General features: G+C 51.0%; 7 protein-coding genes across 7 annotated transcripts; 4 read left to right on the top strand and 3 right to left on the bottom strand.

Moving 5' to 3' along the window:
* Nucleotides 1-235: 235 nt before the first annotated feature.
* On the top strand, nt 236-2,125 carry N7457_006716 (Sec1 family protein; the record flags this gene model as incomplete). The annotated part of the gene is made up of 3 exons (XM_057177760.1): nt 236-346; nt 407-1,432; nt 1,487-2,125. 3 exons carry the CDS (start codon nt 236-238, stop codon nt 2,123-2,125), a joined length of 1,776 nt encoding a protein of 591 aa, XP_057029504.1.
* Nucleotides 2,126-2,344: 219 nt separating this feature from the next.
* On the top strand, nt 2,345-3,486 carry N7457_006717 (SDR family oxidoreductase; the record flags this gene model as incomplete). Its single annotated transcript, XM_057177761.1, has 2 exons — nt 2,345-2,464; nt 2,530-3,486. The coding sequence occupies 2 exons, from the start codon at nt 2,345-2,347 to the stop codon at nt 3,484-3,486; spliced, it is 1,077 nt and encodes a 358-aa protein (XP_057029505.1).
* Nucleotides 3,487-4,623: 1,137 nt separating this feature from the next.
* On the bottom strand, nt 4,624-7,660 carry N7457_006718 (leucine--tRNA ligase NAM2; the record flags this gene model as incomplete). Its single annotated transcript, XM_057177762.1, has 3 exons — nt 4,624-6,894; nt 6,945-7,085; nt 7,169-7,660. The coding sequence occupies 3 exons, from the start codon at nt 7,658-7,660 to the stop codon at nt 4,624-4,626; spliced, it is 2,904 nt and encodes a 967-aa protein (XP_057029506.1).
* A 314-nt stretch (nt 7,661-7,974) lies between these two features.
* On the bottom strand, nt 7,975-9,123 carry N7457_006719 (sucrase/ferredoxin-like domain-containing protein; the record flags this gene model as incomplete). Its single annotated transcript, XM_057177763.1, has 2 exons — nt 7,975-8,670; nt 8,731-9,123. The coding sequence occupies 2 exons, from the start codon at nt 9,121-9,123 to the stop codon at nt 7,975-7,977; spliced, it is 1,089 nt and encodes a 362-aa protein (XP_057029507.1).
* Nucleotides 9,124-12,314: 3,191 nt separating this feature from the next.
* Nucleotides 12,315-13,676, top strand: fdh (formate dehydrogenase (NAD+) FDH1; the record flags this gene model as incomplete). Its single annotated transcript, XM_057177764.1, has 3 exons — nt 12,315-12,497; nt 12,563-12,738; nt 12,791-13,676. 3 exons carry the CDS (start codon nt 12,315-12,317, stop codon nt 13,674-13,676), a joined length of 1,245 nt encoding a protein of 414 aa, XP_057029508.1.
* Nucleotides 13,677-14,284: 608 nt separating this feature from the next.
* On the bottom strand, nt 14,285-14,857 carry N7457_006721 (uncharacterized protein; the record flags this gene model as incomplete). Its single annotated transcript, XM_057177765.1, has 1 exon — nt 14,285-14,857. One exon carries the CDS (start codon nt 14,855-14,857, stop codon nt 14,285-14,287), a length of 573 nt encoding a protein of 190 aa, XP_057029509.1.
* A 1,933-nt stretch (nt 14,858-16,790) lies between these two features.
* On the top strand, nt 16,791-22,349 carry N7457_006722 (formin sepA; the record flags this gene model as incomplete). Its single annotated transcript, XM_057177766.1, has 2 exons — nt 16,791-17,953; nt 18,011-22,349. 2 exons carry the CDS (start codon nt 16,791-16,793, stop codon nt 22,347-22,349), a joined length of 5,502 nt encoding a protein of 1,833 aa, XP_057029510.1.
* Nucleotides 22,350-23,011: the final 662 nt, after the last annotated feature.

Below are 23,011 nucleotides of genomic sequence, written 5' to 3' on the forward strand. Positions count from 1 at the left end.
AGACCGAAGAAAAGAAGCTCAGATCAGAGCATGAGGAAAGGAAGAGGAAGAAAAAGAAGAAGAAGAAGAAAAAGAAGAAAAACAGCTTGTCATGTGGAAAGTGGAAATTCCCCAACAACTTCCCGCCCTCTCCACACTCAACCATCCCCTCGATCGTCACCTTTGGGAGCTTAGCTTCGGACACACCGATTGAACTTGAATTCTCTCTATTTTCTCGCCCGGTGCACTATCCACCATGGATGTCGTCGCGGCCGCCTCGGGGTACATCTCCAAGATGGTCACTGTGGGCGAGTCGGCAGGAGCTTCGTCATCGAAGATGAAGATCCTGCTTCTTGATAGCGACACAGTGAGTGATTTACCCTTCCTAGAACGTAATCCTCATGATCGCTAACTGCTATGATCACAGGTTTCGATCGTTTCAACCGCCATTACCCAATCTGCCCTCCTCAACCACGAGGTCTATCTCATCGATCGCTTGGACAATGCCGCGCGCGAGAAGATGCGACATCTGCGATGCCTGTGCTTCGTGCGCCCGTCACCCACCTCTATTCAGTTCCTGATCGATGAGCTTCGAGACCCTAAATATGGCGAATACTACATCTACCTAAGCAACATCATCCGCAAATCCTCCCTCGAGAGGCTCGCCGAAGCGGATAGTCACGAGGTCGTCCAATCGGTGCAGGAACAATTCGCCGATTTTCTCGTCATCAACCCGGACCTTTGTTCTTTAGGTCTTGGCTTCCCCTTGCAAAAACTATGGAGCCATTCGCCAGATCTATGGAACCCGGATTCACTACAACGAGCCACGGAGGGGGCATTGGCCTTGTTGCTCGCGTTGAAGAAGAACCCGCTCATCCGCTATGAGAAAAACAGTCTCCTGGCCCGCAAACTAGCGACGGAGATCCGTTATCATATCACACAAGAAGAGCAGCTGTTTAATTTCCGCCGGACGGATACACCGCCTATCCTGCTTGTTTTGGACCGCCGCGATGACCCGATCACCCCATTGCTGACCCAATGGACGTATCAGGCAATGGTGCATGACATGCTTGGCATCAACAATGGCCGTGTGGATCTACAGGACGTACCAGAGATCCGACCGGAACTAAAGGAGATTATCTTGGCTCAGGACCAGGACCCGTTCTTCAAGAAGAACATGTACCAGAACTTCGGTGACCTGGGACAAAACATTAAAGAATATGTGGAGCAGTATCAAACCAAAACCCAGAGTACTGCGAATATTGAGTCTATTGCGGACATGAAGCGTTTTGTGGAGGATTATCCTGAGTTCCGCAAGCTTGCGGGTAATGTGAGCAAACATGTTACTCTGGTGGGTGAACTCAGCCGGCGCGTCGGCGAGGATAACCTCCTTGATGTGAGCGAGTTGGAGCAGAGCTTGGCTTGCAATGATAACCACTCCAATGATCTTAGGGTATGTATCAAAGTCAACTGATTATGCTGCGCTCATGGACTCACCCCTTTCTAGTCACTACAACGGATCATCTCACTGCCGAATGTACCATCAGACAACAAGCTGCGCCTCGTAGCTCTTTATGCCCTTCGCTATGAGAAACAGCCCAACAATGCGCTGCCCATCCTGCTCGACCTTCTCGTCACAGCGGGTGAAGTCCCATCGAACCGAGTAAACATCATCCCCAAGCTTCTCGTCTACCACCATTCCCTTCAGGCACCTCCGGTGGCAGGCGGGTTCTCCGATCTTTTCGAATCAACATCCTTCTTCTCTGGCGCACGAGACCGCTTCAAGGGCCTCAAAGGCGTTGAGAACGTGTACACACAACATTCCCCACGGTTGGAAGTAACTCTACAAAATCTCATTAAAGGCCGCTTGAAGGAATTGCAGTACCCCTTCCTCGAGGGCAGTGGACATACGCGAGACAAGCCGCAAGACATCATCATCTTCATGGTCGGTGGCACCACATATGAGGAGGCCAAGATGGTCGCACAGGTCAATGCTAGCTCCCCAGGGGTGCGAGTTGTTCTAGGCGGCACATCCATCCATAACAGTACAACCTTCCTAGAAGAGGTCGACGATGCAGTGGGCAGTTGGCCTGAACCAGGACCCTCGACGGCTGCGGGACGGCTGCGACGGGAGGTGGGACGATAATTGATGTTATTTAGTGTGTATATGGATAATAGAAGAGCCTTCTCTCAAGTAAATCCCCAATAATTGAACACATCACCAAAAAAAAGGGAAAGAAAGCAACAAAGAACAAAAAGCCAAGTTAGGGTCTTGTGTACGTACGTAGCGAAAGGGCGGCCACCAAATGCGGAGAGACTCCCGTCGCTTTCCTTCTCCCCTCATTTCCGACCACAGCGCATTGTCATGGAGCAGACATCCCCCAGAGGGCCTTCCTCTCCAGCAGCACGAGAACCAAGTCTCAATCTCCCTTCAACCACCGATCCCCCTGGTCCCCAGAACCCCGCCAAACCCCTCGTATGGCTGGTATACAACCCCACTAGACCGCGACCAACCTACCAACACGCTAACACATTTGATTTCCATTTTAGATCTTTGGCGCAACAGGGCACATGGGTCGTTCCCTCGTCAAAACCGCCCTCGCCCATAACGACCTAGTAGCAGCCGTGGGACGAACATACGAGAATAGCCCAGCCGCAATGAAAGAGCTAGAATCCGCCAACTGCATCGGACTACTATGCGACGTACGGGCGCGCGAGACCGTAAAACGCGTCATCGACCAAACAATCGCACGGTTCGGACGTATCGACATAATCGCCAATTGCTCCGGGTACGGCGTCATCGGCGCATGCGAAGACCAGGACGAATTCGACATCCGCAATCAATTCGAGACAAACTTCACCGGTACGCTGAACATGATCCAACTATCGCTGCCGCACTTCCGCCAGCGTCGCGCGGGCCGCTACCTCATCTTCAGCTCGACATCCGGTGCGCTCGGCGTGCCGGGGCTGGGTCCTTACTGTGCCTCCAAATATGCGGTCGAAGGATTGATGGAGAGTATGTTGTACGAGGTGGATAGCTTCAATATCAAGGGCACGCTGGTGGAGCCGGGTCATATGCGTCGCGACGATGTTGGGGATTTGGTCTCGCCTGTCCCGACGAACCCGTCCGAGCACCATCTTTCCGCGCCGCTGCCGCTGTACGGCCATTTTCTGGTCAAGCCGCCCAGTGAGCCGTATAATACCACTACGTCACCAGCGGCGCATGCGCGGCGGATGTTGATGTGGCTGGGTGATAAGCAGCCTGCTAGTGCTGTCAAGGCGGCGCATTTGGTATGGCAGCTTGGCCATTGCTCTTATCCACCTCTGCGACTGATCCTGGGCACGTATGCGGTGGAAAGTATACGGGATCGGCTGAAGTGTATCATTGAGGAGATTGAGGATTGGAAATACCTCAGTTTCCCGATGGGGGAGACGCAGCCAGCGGCTGGGAATGGGCGGGATCGGTCTTCTTTCCCCGAGAATGGGAGTGAAAGGGGCAACGGATGATTTTTGTCCATCGCTTCCATGTTTTATATGATACCCAGTATCTCTCAGGGGTCTGTTCGAAGCTCGATGCATGTGTAGAGTCTTGGGGGGACGTGTTTCCCTCTCCTGGTTTGCTATCTCTTTGCGGGAGATCGAAGAAAATACTCTCTTCTTACATGTCCCTTTTCTAGAGCTTCACGCTCAGAGCCTCCTGTCGCGCAACAAGACAGGATTTGGACTAGTTGCGGTCAATCATACCGTATCTGAGGACGAAGAAGACCCAGGTCGCTTCGGTTCTACATATCAAACTGTATCTAGGCTGTGTGAATAGAGACCCCAACCTCCATAATGAATAGTGCCATTCTTCATGGTATGTTCATAGTACAAGTCATGGCAATCCTAATCTGCGAATGCGTAGTACTCTCCAGTCGCCTTCGCTTGTTCTCAGAAAGGTGAGTGGTAGAAATGGCGGTTGTCAGGCAAGGTGGTGGATGGAGCTGGTAGTGGATGAAGTTGAGGGACACGGAAGATGGGGCAATTTCATCGGTGACGACCGAATGATGAGCTTTCAAAGAAGGCATATACTCTGTAGCAAAGGTACGCAGTGATGAGGGATGGAGGATGATCTAACTCGACTGCGCTGCCTCCTCAGTCATGGGAAGCCATGAGACAGAGCTTTAGCTATATCGTTAGTCTATTGTCCAGGTGTCTATTTGATGGGCTTTGAGAACGGATTCATATATCCAGCGACACGCCCAGAGGATTCATCCAGCGGAGGCAAACCACAGAGCTGAAGCAGGTCTCGGAGCAGAAGACAGCTGTGACATCGGAGTTGGGGGAGTCTGGGTTATACCAAAGGCTGGACAAGAAGTCTAAGGAGAAGAACTGCAACTGAGAGTGTGATGGCAAGAGATGGGATGGGCCTCAGCAACCTTTACAGCGCCGAGCAAAAGAAGGAGCGGACTACGAAGCGCCATTTGCACTTGGAGTGATGATCTAATATAATTCGCTGCTTTGTTCATTGCTATGCCTGTGAATGTTAGCAACACACGAAGCAGGATGAGAACAATCTATACAATCTAGTAATAATATACAATTCTCACAGGTCTATCCTGAATAGTAATACAAAGCTCTGTCACTATATAGTAAACAGCGAAATCAGAAGACAACATTGACAAGTTTACCTCCCTTCACAACGATAACCCGCCGTCTCTTCTCCCAGTCGTTCTTCTCGCAGAGCCACAACTTCCCCTCAGCAGTCTCCAGGACCCGACTCACAATCCACTCCTGTTCTTCCGGTGAAGGAGCATTCTTGCTCTGCGGGGAGGCTCCTGTTGAGGACTCCATGCGCGGGATGGTGACAGCACAGCGGAGCTTGCCGTTGATCTGGACGGCGACCGTTTGGCCACCACGAGAGGAGAGGGTTTCGGCTTGGTCGGGGGTAAGGAGGGTGCTGGGCCAGGGCGAGGATAGAATGGATGGTATCGGTGTAGGAGAGGCTGTATTTGTGGTAGTATGTAGAACTTCCCATGACTCAGAGGCTAGAGCCGGTGCAATGGGTGCCAGCAGGCGCAGGAGAGATGAGACAGATAGATACAGGATGAGAGGGGAGGAAGCTGGGGCCGAGGCAAGCGTGTTGGTCAGCTTGGTGAGGTCTGAGATAACGGTGTTCAAGCTGTAAGGGTTGCTTTCGATGCAGGTGGTGACGGAGCCGATGGTGTTGTGGGTGGCCAAGATTGCATCGGCGTCAGAGTTGCTCAAGTCTTGAAGAGATGTAAGGAGGGAAGTGGCGTGGCTGGAGGACGTCAAATCTGCCTCTGAGACGGTGAATGATGCCTCCGTTAGGGATTGCTGGGTGTCCTGGACCAGTTTCCAGAGTCGGCCGAACCAGCGTTCAATGCCGACAATCTTAGTTTCTTCCCATTCAAGCACTTCGCTGACTGGTGCGGAAAAGAGGATGTGCGCGCGAGTGGCGTCGGCGCCGTATTTGGACGTGGTAGTTGTCGGGTCCACGCCGTTGTACTTGCTTTTTGACATCTTTTCGAAGGAGATATTGGGGGTCACTTGTGTTCCTTTTATCAAAGGCTTATTTGGGTTGGTGAGATCAACTTCGTCCGGAAGAAGGAATCGCCCAGTCGATGGGTCGGACAGTGTCTTTCCATGGACCATGCCCTGGCTGAGAAGCATTTTGAATGGTTCTGCGACGGCAGCAGAGTTATCGGACTGAGAGAGGAACTTATAGATGAACCGAGCATACAGGAGATGCAGAATGGCATGTTCGACACCACCAATGTAAATATCCACCGGTTGCTTTACTGCAGGGGAGAACGGTGCGTCCTTGTTAGCAGAGTCCAAGAACCGTAAGAAGTACCACGATGAATCCACGAAAGTATCCATGGTGTCTGTGTCGCGACGGGCAGGACCTTTGCAACTAGGGCATTCTGTGTGGAGCCATTCCTCTGAGGATTCCAGAGGATTGCCTTTCTTTCCCTTGAGCCACTCTCCTTCGATCTTCGGCAGTTTCACTGGAAGATCCTCGGCGGGCACTGGCACGGGTCCACAGTCTCTACAGTGAATGATGGGAATGGGTGTGCCCCAGTATCGCTGGCGACTGATCAGCCAATCCCGTAGACGCCAGCTCTCAACAAACTCAGCCTGACCGACTTGTTCCAGATCATTGACAATCAGTTTGGATGCCTCCTTGGAGTGCAGCCCTTGATACTTCCCGCAGCGGGAAGTCAAGAAGCCTTCTTGCGTGAAAGCTTTTGTGTCTGGTGTAGGGATGAGACTGCTGTTTGCCTCTCTACCCGTTGGCTCAGCCTCAATCACAACAGGAATCGATTCGGCATTCATATTCTCTCTGAAGAACATCATGTCTCTAGTGTCATGGCCCGGAACACCCATAACTGCACCCTCGCCGTAGTCGCTGAGAACATAGGGAGCTACAAAGACAGGAAGCTTCCTCTGCAAGTGAGAAGTCTCTGTATCAATCTTGCGCAAGGGATGGGACACTTCAACATCAGACAGTCGGTATCCTGCTTTAGAATCCGGTGCAAATGAAGAAGCTTCACTTAGGAACTTGCGAAGTGTCTCGTCCTTCTCAGCAGCCTTCAGTACGATAGGGTGATTTAAAGAGAGTGCCAAATACTCCACGCCGTACAAAGTGTCTGGCCGGGTAGTGAAAACATTCACATCGACTTGCTCATCTCCCGCGCTTTTGATAGTCACAGGGAATGTGACTTTAGCACCGTAGGATTTTCCAAGCCAATTCCGTTGCATCGTCAGAACACGTTCCGGCCATCCTCCAGCGAGAGAATCGAGGTCTTTCAAAAGTGCTTCTTTAAATTCAGTGATCTTGAAGAACCACTGCTTCAAGTTCAACTTCTCAACCTTAGCCCCAGATCTCCATGAGAATCCATTGGCATCGACCTGCACATAAATCAGAGCTGCTCAATACGTATCCTCTACACCCGACTCACCTGTTCATTTGCCAACACTGTCTTATCAACAGGGTCATAATTGACCAGCGCTTCGGCCTGATACGCCAATCCTTTCTGATATAACATTAAGAATATGCGCTGAGTATGTTCATAGAAGTCCGGCGAACATGTAGCCAGTTCCTATCCGCATCCATTAGCCATGCCGTATATCAACGCAACCCGGGTGCAATTGGTTGGATGTCGATGCCTTGATGTCCACATACCCGATCCCAATCAAACTCCGCCGATATACACTTCAACTGCTCTTTCATCTTCTTTATATTCTCCTGTGTCCAAACGGCAGGATCAATCCCCCTCTCGATCGCGGCGTTCTCCGCCGGCAGTCCAAAGGCATCCCATCCCATAGGATGGAGCACATCATGTCCGCGCATTTTATAAAACCGGGCGATTACATCTGAGATCGTGTACACCCGCAAATGGCCCATGTGCAGCGTGCCAGAGGGGTATGGGAACATGGACAAGATGTAGGATTTGGGGTTCTTTGTTGCTTCAGATGTTGGGCGCGGGGTGGCTTTGTCGCTTTCCCATTTTGCGCGCCATTTCTTGTCGAGGGCTGGGAGGTCTAGTCTGCGGGTTGAGGTGCTTGCGAGTCGAGTTAAAGTGTAGACTGGTGAGAGGGCTCGGAGAGTTGGACGCGTGTAGATTCGGCCAGGCGCAACAGCGCTGGTCAATCGGAGTCTTGAAAGGGATGTCATCGTTATAGGTTCATTATGTGCCCAAAATGTTCAAAGACCGGGGTGATTGGGGCATTCAGCCATGTCCGCGACTGAACGTCTGATGGCTGTTTCAAAACTTCCCCGGAGCCCGGATAGCTTTAATCCCGATTTGGACTAGCGGGAAAACACTATAGTTGCACACATTCCAAGTGAAGAAAGGCGCTGAGATAGATCTGATATCTTGGTGATGCTTCTTGGGTTCTGTAAGCGCTCGCGATGCAAGTCGCTGTATATCATATACTATGATGCACTAATCTATGTGTCCCGGGGAGTAAACAATGTGCCCCCCAAATCTAAATCCTCAGAATGTCCCCATTCCTGTCAATGCCACCGCGGAAGTGATCAGTAACCACTTTGCCGCCGAGAATCGTCTCATCAACAAGCCCCTCTACATGCTTGGGTTCAATCCGGCCATACCAGATACCTTTGCCCGCCAGCGGGTGAGGCTCTGAAGAGCTTCCCACGGTCATTTTCGGCGGGATGTAGACAATCACGTTGCCAGCATACTTGTGCCCTCCAACATGGCTGATCCGACCAACATTGGCATGTTGTGGGCCGTCCACGGTAGTCCCATCACTGTCTGCGGATGTGAATCCGCGCGCCTTTAGCACTCGCTGGAATTCGCTCTCCAAGGCAGGCGCCATAACACCGCAGCGCATGTCACGACCGCCATGTCCGCAGATCAACACTGTCGGGGAGTGGTTTATGTCGATTACTCCGGAGAAGTTTGATACTAGGTCCGAGGATCGAGTCATGTCTGCTTGCTTGGTCGCGGGGAGAGAGGAGTGCATATCGTGAAGTCGTTCGGGGAGAAGAAATGCGCGTATGAAAGTCGTCAAGTTGGTTGTTTGGTCGGAGGATGAGGCAGTTTCCACAGGTATTGAGGGAATGTATTTGAAGCTGGGGAAGAGGAATGCCGAGGCGGAGGTGGAGGTGGAGCTGGCAGCCGGCGCGATAGACGAAGTTGTAACCAAGATATTATTGAAGGGCTGAAAAATAGGACATTGGATTAGCAAAAGTTGGCTTGACAAGCTGGGTAGTTCACGTACATCAAGATATGGTCCCCCTCGGCCCAAAAGATTCTTCAGCCCTCTCACAAGGGTTCCCCAGCTTTTATTTTCGCCGTCATTCTCAATGCGACTCGTCCAGTCTGGCTGTCCGGTGCATACTAAGAGCTGCTGCGCATAAGCAGCCATTGTCCCATTTAATGGTTGTTCATGGTCGATTGGTAGTCCCTCGGGCATAGCAGGCGTAGGTGGACAATTGCAGCTTGTTTCGGGACATGTCTTGGTAACGGGAAAAGGAGGAGGGATCTCCAGGCGGGTACGAAGTCTGCTGCTGCACTGAGGGGTATTGGACAACAGGCGGATGGTTCGATATTCGCGATGGGTTCGCCCGCTCCAGTCGCGTGTGAGCGACCGCGTAAGAGTTGATGATCGCATTGAATGTTACGGTTCTACGCGTAGATGGATGTGTAGAGCATAACTTGCAAACAGAAAAGAAAGAATCAAAAAGGAAGACCAGAGTTAAAAAGAATCACGTACAAATAATCTCCGAGCCGCGAGCTCTCGGTCTCGGAGCCCGGAGATGCAAAGCCCGCGCCGCTCCGCTCTATGGGATAGCTTGATTCTACCTACAGGCAAGTAGCATATAAGAGAGAAACCCCCAAAGATTATAAAGGTTACAGGCAATGTGTAGAATTTTTCGGTTGCAAATAACTCAATTGACTAACAAATGGGAATCGATTGCTAAACTACTACAATTGCAAGCCTGTATTGCGTCAAGAATCCGGAAGCCCAGATCTTGCGAATCAAATTCCAACTACTGGAAGGGTATCGCAAGTAAAAACTGGCGGATTCCGCAAGTTTCATCCAGATAGTGATTCCTTCAGCTCTCAGAAGTACAAATTCTCGACTGTTGGTGGGGGACAGATGGAGGGCGATGGAGGGGAATGAGAGGCGGGACTATAGCTTCCCTCTACCGGTATCATAACCAATGTCTAGTGTGAATCAGACAGTATAGATTGGGTAACACCCACCTGTTGAAATTCCAGCGATCGTACCTTTTCGAAAAAAAAATCAATCAAATCCTAAATCCAAGCTGCCGCGTGTTATGGCAGACAGGGCATCGACCCCGCGCGGGATGTTCGGCATGTACGCGTTCGCACCCCCGAGGCAGCCTGTCGGATTATTGATACAAAGGATATCCCCGTAAGCAGTGCAGATGCAGCAATTGCGCTATATGATAGCGATGATTTTGTTGCAAGGTTCCTTGGAACGCATCATGTCGACTCTCTCAGCACGTGGCCCCTGTGTCGAGACGCCACGAGAATAGATCGTCGAACACTGTGTTGTCTTGACGCACGAGGCCGAGAATGAACTCATGATTACTCCCGTCTCGATGGCCACTCTGAATGATGTCTTTGTCAATGCGCCTGTGGATCACTCGAAGCACTTCGAGGCTATGTCGGGTGTCGAGGAAACGTTTAAACGGAATATAGCCGTTTCGATATGCAAGAAGTCTGTCAGCTCATCAATGTCAAGGGAGAGTAGAGATTCCTGGGCCCTAGAATAGTCTCTTTTTGCATCTAAATGTCGATGTATCATGTCAATGAAAGATGGTCATGATCCACAACATTCGAAATCGTAACAACGGAAGGCCGAGTCTCGAACACGGTAGCACATCATATTTCCGCTGGAATGTTTTGATTTGAAAATTATAATCCTGACGTGAGCAGACCTTCCCGGGTTAATACATGGTAGCAACGAATCGAATCGAACGGCGCCCGCACTGTTGGTCATGCGACAATGCAACAATATGCGCCGAAGCCCAAAACCCAGAGGGCCAACACATCAGACATGTAACTTCTAGCGAAGCTTACCAAAACTTCATGGTCTCGGTTCTGGCTGCAAGGTTCGAAATTTGGATAAAGCGATCGACGGTGGGTTGGAAACCTAGCATGGTCGCGAAACGAAATGTGGCAATAGAGATGTTTTCCAAGTTTCATCTGGCGATCGGGGATTCGGCTTGTGACTATAGAATCAATCGAGTGTCATTGAATACTTGAAGAACCTCATCTCTGTCCTCTGATCGTTATTCACGATAGTTTTCCAATTGGCATGGTGCGGCATTTCAGTCTAATGCGCGACCGAGGAGAAATCCTGATCGGAGTACCACTTCGGTTGCGTCAATTGATCTGCAGTCGAAGATATGACCATGCAGCACAGGGAAAATCTGTCGGGAGGGAAGACCTGGGGATATGGGACGAGAAGGAAAAGAAAAAAAAGAAAATCCAGGGTCCATCTTGAGTTTGTTCTTGATCCGGACATGCTGTGTATAGTCTGCCCATGATCTGATTTGGATCTTCTGGACCTCATTAGTGGATCCGATGCGGACATTTCTCCAAAACCTCCTCATCCCTGGAGGCCGGGAGGCAATTTACCTCATGGGTGTAGCTCTAGCGGGGCGGAGTTGGAGAAGAAGGCCGAATTTCGGCAGAAAGGCGGACAACGGAGGGAAACGGTAGGGGTAGGGCCCCGTAGGCCCTGGAATAGCAATGGGGACTGGGAAAATTGGAGTGCTTTAGTACCTTGGGAGATCCATGCTCAGATAATCTCAGTCATTCAGTTCATCTTCACCATCTGGGGGAATGGGTGGTATAGTACTCCGTCCTCCGTAGACAGTTTTCCCCTTTGTGCCGACTTGTACCCCTCATTATGTCATCGCTTGACCTCAGCTACCCCGCTGCGGGGAAGACAACTCGCGCTGATGAGCTGAGTTGCATGAAGATGTATGGGAATACGAGATGGCGAGTCAAATCTTTGTTCGGTCTTTTGTTTTTCTTTCTTTTTTCTTGTGTCGGAGCTTTGAATACAGGCCTCTAGAAGATCTGCTGAATGGGCAGTTTTGGTCAAGATTTGCTATTGTCGTATGGAGTCCATATCCCCGCACGTTCTTCCGAGTTATCCCTTGGGAGCCTGAGGCTTCAGAGGTTCCTAGGTACCTACGTGGTACTTGATTAGATATGTGTATAGGAGGCTGGAAGATATAGTACAATGAGAACCTAAGAGTAATATACATGTACCTATAGCTACATGCGGATACCTACATGGAGAAACGCCGATGTAGGAATTCACAGATAAGAGCCCGTAAAAGTCTAGATCGAAACACGAATACTAGTTGCCCCCCTCCTCGTGCGGAGAGAGACGAGGGTCTCCGAGTGGATGCCCTCCTGGGAGCTCTGTCCTCTCCGGTTCTATGCGTTACTCTGAGGGGTGCACAATGTTGGTGTCGGTGGCTCCAGTATTTGTAGAGGGGCTGGAGGAAATTGTCTATATAATCGGCTCCATTTACTGTCCAAGAGTGGTTTTTTCCCCCTCTCCTCCATCTCATCCACTCTAATCATCCTCTTTCCTGTACTACAACATACTTCATTGTAAGTCGATCGTTGCTCATCTTATTCTCCCATCAGGCTTGCACGATTCCCCACTCTCCCCGCTCAGTGCTCGTCTCATCCGGTTTTCTCCAACGCCGGGTTGGGACATTGGCTTCATCCACTTCTTATATATAACACAGAGCTGATCCTCCTCTAGTTTGAAATAATTCAAAACATCTTGAAATTCTATAACTCACAATGGTATTTATCCGCTCCCTTTCCCGTCAATTGAGACGGCCCTTCCTCCAAGCTAGCGCCCTCAACTCTACTACCTCCAGTCCATTTGCTCGGGCTTCACCTCTGGCTGGATCTATATCTGGTGCACGTACGCTAACCGCAACTTCTAATCTCCAGGGCAAAGTTCTTTTGGTTCTTTACGATGTAAGTCATCCTCAGCTCATATATTGGCTACTTCAATCGCTGACCTGGCCTTGCCTTTGAAATAGGGTGGTGAGCACTCCAAGCAGCAGCCTCAGCTGCTCGGAACCACCGAGAATGAGCTTGGGATTCGCAAGTGGCTCGAGGATCAGGGCCACACCCTAGTGACCACCTCCGACAAGGAGGGTGAGAACTCCACCTTCGACAAGGAGCTCGTTGATGCCGAAGTCATCATCACTACTCCGTTCGTTTCCCCAAAACCACCTTTCACAGTAGCTTCGCTAATGACCACACAGCTTCCACCCCGGCTACCTTACTGCTGAGCGTCTCGCCAAGGCCAAGAAGCTCAAGCTTGCCGTCACTGCTGGTATTGGCTCCGACCATGTTGATCTGAACGCCGCCAACACCACTAATGGCGGCATCACCGTTGCTGAGGTCACTGGCTCCAACGTTGTCTCCGTCGCTGAGCACGTCGTCATGACCATCCTTCTTCTTGTCCGCAACTTCGTCCCTGCCCATGAGCAGATCAAGAACGGCGACTGGGATGTCGCCGCTGTTGCTAAGAACGAGTTTGATCTCGAGAACAAGGTTGTCGGTACCGTTGCTGTCGGCCGTATTGGTGAGCGTGTCCTTCGCCGTCTCAAGCCCTTCGACTGCAAGGAGCTTCTCTACTACGACTACCAGCCCCTGTCTGCCGAGGCTGAGAAGGAGATCGGTTGCCGTCGCGTTGAGGACCTTGAAGAGATGCTCGCCCAGTGTGATGTCGTCACCATCAACTGTCCCCTGCACGAGAAGACCCGCGGTCTCTTCAACAAGGACCTCATCTCCAAGATGAAGCCCGGCGCTTGGCTCGTCAACACCGCCCGCGGTGCTATCGTTGTCAAGGAGGATGTCGCGGAGGCCCTCAAGTCTGGCCACCTGCGTGGCTACGGTGGTGATGTCTGGTTCCCCCAGCCCGCCCCCAAGGACCACCCTCTCCGCTATGCCGAGCACCCCTGGGGTGGTGGTAACGCCATGGTTCCCCACATGTCCGGTACCTCCATCGATGCTCAGGTCCGCTACGCCAACGGTACCAAGAACATCCTCGAGAGCTACTTCTCCGGCCGTGAGGACTATCGTCCTGAGGACCTGATTGTCCACAAGGGCGCCTATGCCACCAAGGCCTACGGTCAGCGCAAGTAAAAAGCGCCCTTGCAATATGCGGCGCGGGGAAACTTTCCCCGTCCGGGATATTTTATTTCATACTTTCTGCTTTTTCTTCTACCTGAAGTGTTTATAACAGTCCCATTTGCCCTGGATGGCATGGGCGATGCTAAGAAAAGCAAAGGTAGCATCTTTTACGATACCAATGAATCATATTTATAACTTTCAACTCTCTCCCACGCCAACTTTAATTTGATTTTCTCTGTCTCTTGCAAACATTAGGGTGCATGATGATCAGTGGAGCAATGTCGATCCCGCCAAATTGACAGGTCTAGCGCTTGGAGTCTAGAACGTGTATACATCTTTTTTTAAAACATTCTATTCAAAATGATCATTTATTAAGTTATTATCTGCAATGGAAAGCGCAACTATCGGCCAGTCGCTCCTACATGCATGGATGCAGAGCTGGAAACCCACAATGAATCCCGACTCCAGGGCTCTGTGTGGTATGGACAAAGCAGCTATATTGATGCATGTTGCTACATCTCGTACACACAGACACACACCCAGACCTTCTATTCTAGGCTTGCCAACACACCAAATCTCGAGGATAGAGATATGTATACATAAACGCCCTCACCAATGACTCAATGTCTCCCACCCCCTCCATTCCTATGCCCCTCACTCCCCTCCTCATCGCTATCATCCATAAACCCAGCCTCTAAATCCCGACTCAGACGACTCTCCGCATCGGCCAGGGGATCTCGCCGCCCCTCCAATGCGCCTCGTCTCACAGCATCCATGTCCATCCCGACCAAGGTCTCCCCTTCCTCCTCGTCGATACTGATTGTATCATGATCGGCTGTGCGTGCGCCCCATCGCCACCTGGATGGTAGGAAAAAATGCATTAATTTGTCGGCTATGCGGTCACGCAGGGACTGTGTGTGTGCAGATATACTGTGTAGTGGGAGGTATTGCGAGTAGCGCTGGTGGTAGCGGCGGAAGAATGGGATTATCACGCATGAGATGAGGACATAGAGCGATAGTGCGATTGCGGCTGGGATGATAATTGTCTGTGCGTCGAAATATTCCTTGGTTAGTTTGGTTTCATATTTGATCTTGGTCCTGCAATGGGAAATAGAATGGGAGACGAGGGAGGTATGGCAGGGTTGAGATAGGGGGTGTGCGCGCACCTTAGCAAAGCCCCCTGATGACCCCATTCTGATTGCTGTGGTCTCAGGCTTTCAGAGCCCAAAAGAAGTTCAAGTACGGAGTGGTGTTTGACCCTTCAAAGGGCTTTGAATATCGAGAAACTGCGGAGGACGGGGTTAGACATCCGAGTGTCTGGGGGCCTGGATAGCACACGCGGCAGGATCGGCAGATCGACGAAGAACCGACCTGCAACATCAAAATGTGTGATCACTTCGACAACATTGATGTTGAATATTCTCTATCCCGATTTTTATACTCTGTTGCATAGAACATAGCTGTCATCCTGTCTGATTTTTCATACACAGAAACGCTGGAAGACCCCTAGATAGGTATGTACCTTCATACATTCAAATGGTAGGATGCCTGATTTGGCCTGACCTTTCAGGCACACCTCGTCGGAGCTGCTGTCAGGGGCGGATCTCCCAATAATGAACTCTGCAGTCTTTTTCATCTTTCAAAAGTTCTGAGAATCCAGAGCTAGAAAGGAGCGACTAAGGGAGCTTACCTTAAGTAATAGACCAATACTATTATTCTCATCAAGAGATGCTCCCTTCCAGCCTCCCTATATGGTTGATTCTTTGGTCCCTTTTCCTCTCTTTTTATTCCACTAATTCAACGTATGTTTTCCACCTTCTCTCTCAGCTTCTCCTATGATGGGATGGCGAGCTCCCTGGGGTGACTCGACGCTAAGGCCCACTCCTAACGAGGCTACTCCAGACGATACCTAATTTACCCCTTGCATTCTACTCTAATCTTTTCTATTAAAAAAAAACTCTACTTGCTATCCTTGCCCTTTATTAGTGACCAGTCATACTTCCACGCCATCTGTATCCTCTACTTAAGGCCTCTCTGCCTTTACAGGTTTATTCTAACCCTATGATGGGATGAGATTGGCCCCTATAGGTACTCCGTACATAGTTATATGGTTGAGGTCAACTCCTAGCAAATGGTCAGCTCGCTTTGACTAGTCTCCGACTTGCTTCGATGTGTCCCTTCTCTTTGAATGCCTTGAGACTCGACCTGGTCTAAATGTCTCAACCCTTCTTGGTTTCCCTATCTTAAGGGAATGAATTGCTTACAATAATGGCTTTGCTCCTGGTTCATATGTCTCACACTGCTGCTTAGATAAAAAAAGTAAGGTTTAATATGTTAAACACATAGACCTTGACGGATAGGTCTTTCCCTTGCTTTGCTCACAAGAATTTTCAATATCCGTGGTATTTGTCGCCAACTTTTGGGTCTTTTACTATACTGAAGCCATGGTCATTGTCAGCTTGATTGTCGTCATTTATAGCCTGAAGCAGCGAATGAGTATGGTAGGAGTTGAGTTTGAACTATTTTATCTCATAGTGAACAGGGGAGTAATGTGTAGATGAAACCATGGGTTAATGTTCCCTCGAGTTGGATAACACTCATATTGAACCTCCAAATGATTTGCGACCCCTTGTCTTTCAAACCAGCCCATTCGGAGTCCATCTGATGTCTTGGAAGTATGTACGGAGTATAGCCCCACGTGATCCTTACCATCACGTGCGCGGTCGGGGAGTTTCTCCGGGACAAGCCCCCTAATAATATCAATAGACCGTTTAGAAGAAAGCTCGGGCTTTGATCCTGGCGTCAAACTGGACTTGACATCTGCAAAAAGCTTGCATGTTAATTTTTGTTTGTCTTATTTAACTTTCTTTGTGGGTGAGTGCTGCGAAGAAATCCCCCCTACCCCTCGTCTTTCGCGACTCCGCCATAGCAGCGGGTATACTAAACTGACCAGGACAAAACAGATAGCCACTCCTACCCAATTTGAATGTCATCGTCTTCGCCAACATCCCTCGCGATCGACGATACCTTGTCGCAAACCCAGACTCTTTCATTTATCATTGTCTCTGAGAGTGTTGGAGGGGCCTCTATGCTGCGCCCTGCCTCACCTCAGTGACGCCCGACAAAATGCCAACCAGTGCACAAGCCGACAGGTCGAGGCAAACATCAAGTGGGAAATCATTCTTTGGACGCAAACTACACAAGGACAAACCGACAGAAGATCGATACGATAATTATGGAGGCTCCTATGATAGCCTGGCGCCTCCGGGAAGCACCGCCGGCTCACGCTCGTCCCGCTATTCGAAGCGGTCATCGATACAATCCGTCGACATGACCCATGATTTCGATCCAGGCAGTATATCGCATACAGCAGGTGTCATAACCTCCATTCCATTCGAGAGCCTGTCCACCGATACCAGGACCCCGATTCCCATCGACAGTATGTCTCGTCCAAGTTCATCGCGGCATGAACCTTCACCCAACCATCTGGGCCAGACGGGAAGCGACTACCATCAGTATCCGACATGGACCTCTACATCTGCCCCCAATGGGTCCGCTTCACATCCCTCTGGCCCTCGGCCGCCCCCGCAAAACAACACCCTGACCAGCAGCAGCTCCGGCGATCGAGTTATCAGACCTCAACAATGGGGACGGCCAGGCAGTTCCGCAACGAATAATGGACCTAGCCACAACTATTCTATCGATTCATCCTCAAACTCCCGCACCTCCCTTGACCAAGCTAGCATCTACTCTTCCGTTTCTTCGAACACGCGCGGCTCAAGCTACTTCTCCTCCGACAATTCCTCTCGCACACTCACAACTTCACATTCTGGGGATCGCCCTGCCATGCTCCCTAGTTCTAGCTCGGGCCGCTTGTCCAATGCAGGATCTGCCCATCAATTCTCTGTACCAGCAGCTGTCCCTCGGCCGCAAGATAACTATCTCACTCGACCCAGGGACGATCGCATTGTAGATCAGCTGTTTCTGGAATTGATGCAGAAGCGAGGATGGCAAAATCTTCCCGAACAGGCCAAGCGACAGATGTTGTCATACCCCGCTTCAAAGAAATGGACATTAGTGCATCAGGATCGCCTGACAGAATTACAAGGAGAGCAGAAAAGGCGACAAAATGCGCGACAGACTCATGGCCATGATGGTATGTCTGGCCTACTTGAACGTGCCGATGAGGAGGGTAGTCCGGAATGGTATGTGAAGAAGGTGATGGATGATACCATCACCTCCAAGCAGCTCGCTAGTTTGAGTGTCAGCTTGCGTACACAGCCAATCAGGTATGGATTAATTTTCCCTTATCCTTGGAAGATCGTCTGTCACTAATCACTACGCAGCTGGGTGAAAGCCTTTGTTGAAGCGCAGGGTCAAATTGCCTTAACCAATGTCCTTATGAAGATCAACCGAAGAAAAGCATCTGGTCCTGTCCCGGCTCCCCCAACAGGCGATAAAGATCTGGACCGAGAGTATGATATTGCCAAATGTTTGAAAGGTTTGATGAACAATAAGTATGGCGCAGACGATGCTCTAGAGCATCAAAATGTGCTAGTTGCCCTTGTCAGCTCGCTATCATCCCCACGCCTGAACACTCGGAAACTTGTCAGCGAAGTCATCACTTTTCTCTGCCATTGGGGCGATGGACAAGGGCATCAAAAGGTTCTACAATCCATGGACAAGGTAAAAAATGATCACAATGAAACCGGTCGTTTTGATGCTTGGATGCGTATCGTTGAGGTCACGATCGATGGCCGTGGAAAGATGGGAAGTCTGGTCGGTGCCAGCGAGGAGTACCGCAGCGGAGGCATCGGCATGGAGAACCTTCTCATGGAATATGCAGTATCCACCATGATCCTCATCAACATGCTGGTAGATGGCGCAGAGACGGATTTGCAGTTGCGTTGCCATATCCGCGCTCAATTCACGTCATGTGGAATCAAACGTCTTTTGATGAAGATGGAAGGATTCCAGTATGAGGTTATCGACAAGCAAATCGAGCGTTTCCGCGATAATGAGGCCATTGATTACGAGGACCTCCTCCAGCGGGAGGGAAGCAGCATGAAGGATAGCATCGAGGGCGAAGTCAAGGATATGAACGACCCCATGCAAATCGTTGATGCAATCACGTCTAAAATCAACGGTAGCCGATCCCATGACTACTTCCTCTCGGCTATGCAGCATATGCTCCTCATCCGGGAGAACTCCGGCGAGGAAGGGTTGCGTATGTTCCAGCTGGTCGACGCCATGCTAAGCTACGTGGCGATGGACCGCAGGCTGCCCGATTTGGACCTTCGACAAGGCCTGACCTTCACCGTGCAGAGCTTACTAGACCGGCTGCACACCGATGCTGAGGCAAGACGAGTCTATGATGAGTCTCTCGAGGCCCGGCAGATTGCCGAGGCCGCCATTGCCGAGCGTGATGAGATGAGAGCGCAGGTTGAACTCGGCGCAGAAGGCTTAGTCTTAAAGTTGCAAAAGCAAATTGATGAACAGTCTGGTATCATTGAGCTACAGCAACGGCAGAACGAATCATTCAAGGCCGAGGTTGTAGAGGTACAACGACTGCGTGCCCAGGAGTTGCAGCGCAACGAACTGGAAACCCGAGAACTCTATCTTATGCTTCGCGATGCCCAGGATATTGCCGCCTCCAATGCCCGCAAGACCAACAATCCTGAGACGGCAGACGGACCAGACCCATCCCTCATGCCTGGTATCATGGACAGAGAACGACTCATGGAACGCTTGGAACGCCAACTGGAGCGGACCAAAACCCAATTCAAGCTGGAGGGCAAGGTTTGGGGCCAGCATGGACCATCTGACCGACTCCGCGAGCTACGGGAGAGAATGGACGGAGAAGGATATGACAGTGATGAGTTTGCTGAAAATACCCGCCGGAACCTTGATCCTGGCACTTGGGGATCCGTTTATCGGAAGCGCAGCCATCACCCTGAGATGGACTCGACGCTGGATTATGACGAAGAGGCTTGCGTGGATAGCAATGGCGAAACGATCTATGAGAAGCCTCGTCTGGTCGAGATGCATCGCCCTCGATTGGATCCTGCCCAGGCCAATGGCTTGTTAGGCGAGCTTGCTTCTAAGGTTCCTAAATTCGATGCTGAAACCCCCGACGCCGTTGAAGGGGATTTGCCAGAAGACAAGGACGCTTCTATGACAAGTATTGCACCTCCTCCCCCTCCTCCTCCTCCTCCTCCTCCAGGTGGCAGTATTGTTCCTCCACCTCCTCCTCCTCCGCCGCCGCCAGGAGGCATGGCTCTACCTCCACCACCACCGCCAGGAGGCATGGCTCTACCCCCACCACCACCGCCAGGAGGCAAGATCCTTCCTCCTCCGCCCCCGCCAGGAGGCATGGCTCTTCCACCACCACCTCCTCCCCCAGGTGGAAAGATTGGTTTACCTCCTCCCCCACCACCTGGAGGAATGGCTCTTCCACCGCCGCCTCCACCAGGTGGTGCCAAGGGTGTTCCTGGACTGCCACCCCCGCCCCCGCCCCCTGGTGGGAAGGTCGGACTGCCTCCACCGCCACCTCCAGGTGGTCGTGGAATCGCTCCTCCCCCTCCTCCTCCTATTCCTGGAGCCAAGGGACTTATGATCCCTCCGCCTCCGCCGCCCAACGCTTCCTTGGGCTCTGGCTGGAGACCAGCTTACATGGTTGGGGATGTCTCGCCATCTACAATCCATATGCCATCCATCAGGCCTAAGAAGAAGCTTAAGGCCCTGCATTGGGACAAGGTTGACACCCCTCAGGTGACTGTCTGGGCTGGTCACGCACCCACTGCAGAGCAGAAGGAAGAAAAATACACCGATCTTGCCAAGAAGGGTGTATTGGACGAGGTTGAGCGACTATTCATGGCCAAGGAAACGAAGATCTTTGGAGCCAACACTACCGCAAAACAGCGCACGGCCAAGAAACAAATCATCTCAAATGATCTCTCCAAGAACTTCCAGATTGCTCTGTCCAAATTCTCCCAATACCCCGCCGAAGAGGTGACTCGCATGATCATCCAGTGCGACAAAGAAATCCTAGATAACGTGGTGGTCATGGATTTCTTGCAAAGAGACGAGATGTGCAATATACCAGAGAATGTTGCCAAACTTATGGCACCATATAGCATGGATTGGACGGGGCCTGGTGCCACTAGTTCCGAACGTGAGCAGGATCCGTCTGAGATCACTCGCGAAGACCAGATTTACCTATACACTGCCTTTGAGCTACACCACTACTGGAAAGCAAGGAACAGGGCGCTTGCATTGACCCGCTCCTACGAGCCAGAGTATGAGCACATCTCCGCAAAACTGCAAGAAGTTGCACGAGTCAGCGAGTCCTTGCGGGACTCTGTATCATTGATGAACGTGCTTGGTCTGATTCTCGATATTGGAAATTTCATGAATGACGCCAACAAGCAAGCCCAGGGATTCAAGCTCAGCTCCCTCGCCCGCCTGGGTATGGTGAAAGATGACAAGAACGAGACCACTTTCGCCGATTTGGTCGAACGTATCGTGCGTAATCAATATCCTGAATGGGAGGGCTTCCTCGAGGAGATCAGTGGTGTCATTGGCCTACAAAAGGTTAATGTGGATCAGCTTCGCACTGACGCCAGTAAGTACATTGGCAACATTAAGAATGTACAGGCGAGCTTGGATGCTGGTAACCTGAGTGACCCTAAGAGGTTCCACCCTCAGGATCGTGTCAGCCAAATCGTCCAGCGATCCATGAAGGATGCCAGACGGAAGGCCGAGCAGCTACAGCTCTACCTGGACGAGATGGTGAAGGCTTATGACGATATCATGGTCTTCTACGGTGAAGATAATGCAGATGAGAATGCTAGACGAGACTTCTTCGCTAAGCTGAGCGCATTCTTGGTTGAATGGAAGAAATCTCGAGAGAAGAACACAGCTCTAGAGGAATCGAGAAAGCGCACGGAAGCATCGCTCGCCCGCAAGCGAATCAACGTCAATCTCGCCAACAATACTCCCACCGCAGATGCAGCACACTCGCCTGCTACAAGTGGTGCAATGGACTCGTTGCTTGAGAAGCTGCGTGCTGCAGCTCCCCAAGCCAAGGACCAAAGAGATCGCCGCCGTCGTGCTCGTCTGAAGGAGCGGCATAACGTCCGCGTGGCTTCAGGCTCGAAGCCGCCGCCCGATTCGGGCGAGGCGGAAGAAGGCGAAGCTGGAGCCGAAAATCCAACGGGCGGCGATGCCAATAACGAGACCGGCCTTCTCAGCCCTCCAATTCCCGAAAAGGAAGGGGACAAGCAGGAAGGTCAAGTCTCTGAAGGCGAAGACGTTGCTGATCGTGCCGCCAGTCTACTTCTCGGTCTAAGGAGTAATTCCGATGCAGGCAGCGGCGAGCGTCAGAGACGGAGAAGAGAAACTGCAGATGAAGAGCGTCGCAATCGCCGCATGAGACGCCGCAATCCCGCGACGAGCGGGAGCAAAGATGGCGCAGATAGCTCCAGTGGCCTTGCTACGGTTCAGGAGCCCGCTTCTCCTTCCCAGACAGACTCGGTTTTCGCAGACGACCAACAACTCCCTAGCCCACCTGACGACTCCCAACCTCCGCCTTCAATTGTCGTGTCGGAGCAAGACCAGTCATTATCGCAGGATCCCCCAATTGAGGGTTCCCCTCCTCGCAAACCAACTGATTTATCGGATTGAGTCCATCACCCACAACCGATTTAATTTAATGTTTTGATTGATTCTTATTGATGGCACATTGGTTTCAACCCCATGTGGTTTCCCTTGCCATCACCACTATTCCTTACTACAACCGCTCTCGATTGTATAATACCCATTCCCTACCTACACTTCCCTTCTTTGAGCCGCCCTCCTTGATTTGACGAGCCGAGCATGGTGTGATGATACCATTTCTTTGTTTCTTCTTTTCCTCTTAACAGTATTCATTCATGTGCAATCTTTATCCCAATTCTTTTTGTCAGCCTCGCATACCCATCTGCCACCGACACCCTTGTCTTTATCTCTCTCTCTCCCTCTCTCTCCTTGTACATAATTTCTTATTTCCCTTTCTTCATTGAACGCTGCCTACCATGGAAATGCTGCCATGATTGGAGGACCATCGAATCGCATCCTGAGCCTCACGTTCAATGTTCTCCCATTCATTGTCTCTTTTAATCTTAATCTTTGTTTCGGAGCGCAGGCGCGATGAAAATTGTATCTGCTGCGTTCCTGACTAGAGCTGCCTTAGATGGACTGTTGCTTCTTTGTATTGCTTACGATCAAGACTCGAACATTTGCAGCTAGAATTGATCTGTGTTTCTGTTGACCTCGCTAAGCGACATCCAATAATCCATGGATATGTG

The sequence above is a fragment of the Penicillium paradoxum genome, assembly GCF_028828445.1.
Source record: "Penicillium paradoxum strain IBT 22861 chromosome Unknown utg000006l_segment0_segment0, whole genome shotgun sequence".
In the NCBI taxonomy this organism is placed as follows: domain Eukaryota; kingdom Fungi; phylum Ascomycota; class Eurotiomycetes; order Eurotiales; family Aspergillaceae; genus Penicillium; species Penicillium paradoxum.